This window comes from Coregonus clupeaformis, chromosome 19 (genome assembly GCF_020615455.1).
Source record: "Coregonus clupeaformis isolate EN_2021a chromosome 19, ASM2061545v1, whole genome shotgun sequence".
Lineage (NCBI taxonomy): Eukaryota > Metazoa > Chordata > Actinopteri > Salmoniformes > Salmonidae > Coregonus > Coregonus clupeaformis.
This window is the reverse complement of record NC_059210.1, coordinates 4,571,957-4,577,956: the sequence shown is the minus strand read 5'-3', so window position 1 is coordinate 4,577,956 and position 6,000 is coordinate 4,571,957. Positions and strand designations below refer to the sequence as shown.

At 44.6% G+C, this 6,000-nt stretch overlaps 1 protein-coding gene across 3 annotated transcripts in view; it reads right to left on the bottom strand.

Moving 5' to 3' along the window:
- Positions 1 to 2,247: 2,247 nt before the first annotated feature.
- The window catches only part of LOC121531723 (fibulin-1), a 62,209-nt gene continuing 58,456 nt past the window's right edge, over positions 2,248 to 6,000 (bottom strand). For all 3 annotated transcript variants that reach the window (XM_041837125.1, XM_041837126.1, XM_041837127.2), the window contains one exon: positions 2,248 to 3,088. In XM_041837125.1, the coding sequence (XP_041693059.1) occupies positions 2,949 to 3,088 (140 nt within the window). In that variant the 3' untranslated portion in view covers positions 2,248 to 2,948. The remainder of the gene's footprint in view (positions 3,089 to 6,000) is intronic.

The following is a 6,000-nucleotide window of genomic DNA, read 5'->3' as shown; positions in this document are numbered from 1 at the left end:
CAGGTAGCGTTCTCCTGGCATCCGACAAACCCAGATTCATCTGTTGGACTGCCAGATGGTGAAGCGTGATTCATCACTCCAGAGAAAGAGTTTCCACTACTCCAGAGTCCAATGGCTGCAAGCTTTATACCACTCCAGCTGACACTTGGCATTGCGCATGGTGATTTTAGGCTGGTGTGCGGCTGGTTGGCCATGGAAATCCATTTCATGAAGGTCCCGACGAACAGTTCTTGTGCCGACGTTGCTTCCAGAGGCAGTTTGGAACTCGGTAGTGAGTGTTGCAACCGAGGACAGACGATTTTTACGCGCTACACACTTCAGCACTCGGTGGTCCCGTTCTGTGAGCTTGTGTGGCCTACTACTTCTTGGCTGAGCCGTTGTTGCTCCAAGATGTTTCCACTTCACAATAACAGCACCTTTAGTTGCCCGGGGCAGCTCTAGCAGGGCCGAAATTTGTTGGAAAGGTGGCATCCTACGACGGTGCCACGTTGAAAGTCACTGAGCTCTTCAGTAAGGCCATTCTACTGCCAATGTTTGTCTATGGAGATTGCATGGCTGTGTGCTTGATTTTATACACCTGTCAGCAACGGGTGTGGTTGAAATAGCCGAATCCATTCATTTGAAGGGGTGTCCACATACTTTTGTATATATAGATGAGGGTAGGACATTGGCATTCTAGTAGTATCCATCTAACAGCAACATTTTTGTGTTTTCTGTAATGAGAAACAGTGGTTTGTAACCTTAAAAAAAAAAAAAATACCCCAACATTTATTAAAAGAACTCACTTATATCCTATAACATGTGTTGCGGTGGTAGCCATGGTAGGCCGCCAGGAAAAAGCAGGAGCAGGCGAGTGCATTCAGCCCCAGCACGTGCCTCCGTGGGCCCTGGTGTCTGTCCTGGCTCCTGCCACAGCCTCTCCTCCTCCACTGAGCCCTCCAGGCAGGGGATCAGGTCACCTCAGCCCCCATACCCCATAGCCAGACACCACCATGACAACTCACACAGAGAGCCCTAACCACCACAGTGCCACAGTAGAGTACATAAACAAACAGGCCAAACCAGTCCAGTCCACACAGGTCTTCTCTGCTGCTCTGTTCTACCATTATGTCGACTCATCAGGCCCACGCTAGCTGCTTAGTCATAGCAGCTCCCAGTGTAAGGCAAGCAGCTTGTATTGGCTTTTCAGAGGGAATCTGGCAAGAGATGTTTGCTCATTTGTCCCCACACATGTATGTGGTTTTGTAGTGCAGCAGTGCAGGGAGTAGGGACTGCTGCCCCAGCCTTTCTTGACTGTCCATATTATTCAGCTTGTTGGAATCTGTCCTGTCCTCCTACACACTATACTCTGCCCAGTACAGTCTGTACAGGCTGTCATACTGTCCATGTTCAGCTATACTTAGCTACTCTCACACATCTACCCAATGTGTCTGTCCTATGGTCCTTCAAATAATCCCCATGTCAGATGGTTTGTAATGTCCTTCCAGATTGGCTAATTGCCTTTACCTCTGTGGGTATGTCTTTACAGATGCTGGGCCAACCATCATATTATTGTCATTTATTTTCTTATGTTTGCACACACACATACACACACACAAACACTCCAAATATTCCTAGTTTCCTTTTCACGTCTGACCACAGGTCTGACCTCTTGGCCTCTATTTCCTCAAATCAAATCAACGTTTATTGGTCTCGTACACAGATTTGCAGATGTTATCGCAGGTGCAGAGAAATGCTTGTGTTTCTAGCGCCAACAGTGCAGTAATACCTAGTAAATTAAAAAAATAACAATACCACATAATCCAGGGAAGTATCTCCCCCTTCCTCAGTACCTTTAGAGCTGTCAGTGTAGACAGGCTGGGATCCTGATGGATGTCTCTCCTTCCTCCATTGTCTTTGAAGCATTGGAAAGCTCTGCCTGGGCCTCAACTACAGTGATGATTACAGCCCCATCGTTAGACCATTACTGACATCTGCTCCACTCACAACGTCTTATGTCCATTAGGCTGACTTAGAGGGAGTAGAGAGAACCGTTCTGGTTCAGTGACTAACCTAATTAGGGCTGTGGTTCCTGGTTCCTAGTGCCTATGTACCCTTCCTCTCTCCCCTGACTCCCCCTTTTTCTCCACTCAACCACTGTAGCAAAAACGACTTCTGTCCCACTTTTCCTCCAAATGTACACAAGTTAAATTCATCAACCAATCTGAAGCTTTCACTCACCCGCACACAAAGAAATGGCTTCACAAGTAAAAACAAGATGGTTTATTTAGTACCGCAACACCTTTCGCATTGTATACAGTAAGAAAAGGAAATGTAATAAACACCATTAACCTATGGGTTAGTGTTACATTCAACTGTTAAATCCTTCAGTTGTTTTTCACATATCCATGTGTACGCATGCACTTTCAATTCACAATCACATTCTATTGTCTTCAGTATGATAGCATGCTTCCATTGCATGATACAGTATACGAGTCTTCACATCAAGCTCTGTAGGCCAGATGCATGCATCAACTCATGGCTTGGCTTGTTACATCAACTTATATTACAGGTAAACTGACTGGGAAGTGCCTTAGTTTCATACAATAAAAAAGCGACTAAGCAGCTAGTGGTCTGTTTATCTTAATCGGAACGGAATGAAAGTTAACAAAAGTTAGTTACAATGTGTTGTGTTGGGTTTATCAGGAATTATCTTTACTATACCTCCCAATGGTGTGCATGCACATCCTTATAGTTATACGCCTAAATAATCTTCCTTTTCTCCTCCATGCACTCAGCATTCTCATTTCTCTTCATGTTAGGAGGGTAAAGTTATAGTACTGTGGTAGTACTGTGTGGTAGTAATGTGTAATTGGTAGTACTTTGTGGCTATTATGTGACGGTGTTGGCAGTACTGTGGTAGAACTGTGTGGCTATGTGTGGTGGTGGTGGTGGTGTGTGTCCTGAACTCAGAACCAGAACTCGGAAACGAAGATATGGACATTGACGATGTTCCGATGAGACACCACCCCAGAGGTGACATAGTTCATAGCCAGCTTCAACACCATGTTTAGCGAGCCAATCAGGGGCTTCACCTGTCGGACCACACCTAAGGGAGACACAGAGGGATAGTCAGAGAGCGAAGGGTACCAAACATACTGTGTAAGGGGGGTGTTATGACTGACCATCAGGTTAGCTTTATTAAAACTGTATTTAGTTAGCAGTCGTCCTTACAGGGGGTAGGAAACCTTTCTCTATGTTTTTGCATTCCTACTCGTAACATACTGTATGAAAGTTGTAGGCCCATTCTAGTTCTATATCTCGGGACATTCTAGAATGAATAGTGTTAGCAGGGATGGATAGATGTTGTTTTCTTCTCATCACGTGCAGCAGTACTATTACTGGAGCCTGGTGACGTGCTGACCTCATATGATGAGAGGAATGTCAAACCTATTCATGTGAATCTGGCTTTTATTTCTCTCCTTCATCCCTCGCTCCCTCCCTCCATCCATCCACCCGTCCCCATCTTCCTCCCTCCAACCGCCAACCACCCGGAGAACAATCAAAAGAGACACTCTCCTATCACGGTAACAACGTGGGATAAACACACCACCACCGCTTTAGACCGAGACCCAAGAATGACCGAATGCACATGGAATTTGTTGGAAGCTCTTTTTAAGTGAACATGCGATTACAGGGCGAAAAAACGGCAGTGTTTATCCAGGCTGTCAGCAGGCCCTTTCTCTGTGGAGGGCTGGTGACATTTCAGCTCAGTCCTGTTTGAACAGCCATCGCCCAGCGTGCAGCCAGGCAGCACAATCACTGCACTGTCCTTTCACTGTTGTCTTTCTCTCTATCTATCCATCTCTCTTGTTCTCTCTCAACGGTTTCTCACACAGAGAGACAGGTATTAGATGAAATAGGTATTGGTCTTATTATACTAAAATATATTGAATTCAATGCGATAAAGTCTATCAAAAGTACAGAACGATGAATCATCTTAAATCAAATTAACAAGATGTCATGCCATCATTCAATGTGACTCATGAAAAGCCTTTGTACCACAATTGTCATAAACCAGTGAGAGACATTTGGTCATGGGCATTTCCATGTTAAAAGCCCCATGAGCACTAACATATGAAGTTCATATGAGCACATCAAATGAAAGCTAGAGAAATTAAGGCATATATACATTTTTCAACCATTTCCATCCTGAACATTTGGAATAAGCGAAGGCATTGACTTCTGGTCAAACAGATGGAAAAGGGGTCTTAGAAAACAGAAACAGTCTTAAAAGGTATTAGTAAAGACCCCTGACAATTAATATCAACATTTTATATTTAGTTTTGTTCACCACAGGGCAAACGATGAAGATCAACAGTGAGCTGGTTGCTGCAAATGTCCTCTGGGGTGGACACTGGCATGGTGTGAGGCTAGAATCTAGACCCTCTCTAAAACTCTAACATTATTTTCTCTTCTCCTCTCTTGCCTTCTCCCTGTCTCATCTTCTCCTCTTCCTAAGGGTGCCTGCCTGATGTTTGTGGCACCATCATTGTGGCCCGCGAGGGTAAATGAGTCCCATGTGTTGGACGACGGAAAGCGGACTGGTCTGTCACGCGATACAGCCATGAAGGCAGGCAGGCATTCCTTCAGGGATCCATCTTTAGGCAGCAGCTAGAGAAGCTCAACCAGAGTCAGTCTTACTGAGCCTCCCCTCTCGTCCCATCTTCCCTCACCCTTCTCCCAGTCAGTCTGGATCCCTGCGGCCACACAGAAGATTCCAGAAGATTCCAGCGATAAGCGCCTGAAGAGTGTGGAATGGGGCCCTTCTTACCAGGGTTGCCCCATTGTTTTGGTGTTTTGGGACTCTGTTGCGTAGTGACACAGGGCTGAGGGGCTAAAGGGAGCGGGACGGGGGTTTTATTGTTTCCAAACCGTCAGCGTCATCAGAGAGAAGGAACCTCTGTGTAAACTCAACGACAGTGCTGCGGCAGTAATGTTCCGAAAAAATTAAGGACATGGAAAAACAGATTGGGGCTTTGCGTATGAAACAATTATTATCATCACTAGCGAATGGAGGTGGCATGCTGTTCGGTTATACGAGTGCCATATATTCCCGCAATACGGAGAGATAATGTAGATATAAAGTTGACTGAGTTTGGGAGTTGATCCTCTGCATGTAAGTAGTTGACATACAACAAGATATACTACCAATGCAATATGTGCACTGCGTGCAATGCATGCGAAGAAACAGAGTTCATAAAGTTCAAATTTGCTCATGTAACTTTGAAGTCAATCAGTTCACAGGGTTCAATATTGGATGAACCAGAAGACCCAATCAAAACAAGCGAGAGCGAGACGAGCACAATGAAACATATCATTCATTATAAATACAGTATGGAACACCACAATACGGCATGGATTTCACTTTCACAATAGCCCTGTTTTATTGGGAATAGAGCGATGGTTTCAGATCATAAATGTGACCCGAATCCAATGGAGGCTCTAGATGTTTTCCATTACAGGGGTCAGCTGGGTCCAAGTTCGCTGCCGCAAACAAAGTCTCTCAAGGACAAACATTTCAACGAAAATCAGAGGGACAAACAAGCGAAATGTTACATTATTTTAAATTGATAAAAAATACACAAGACAATGTAGGAGTGAACTAAATGTAAATGTTGCCATGAACATCCACAGTCAAAACTCCTCAATATCTAAATGACATTGCACAGAATATTACATTTGTATGCCTCTCATGGATTCTCAGGTACTGTGCTCAGTTCTACTGTCAGCAGCTTACATGTCGTCACTGATCAGTGAGGTGCAGCAGCTATCTGAGTCCCTTGATTGGCTCAACACAGCTAAGTGGCAGAGTGATGTAGTGCATGTTCCTTAATCATTTACATTTACATTTTAGTCATTTAGCAGACGCTCTTATCCAGAGCAATCATCCCATGTTTTAATTGCGCAGTCAGAGCAGTCAGATTTTACACCTGAAGAGGCTCGTATGAAGCCTTATAA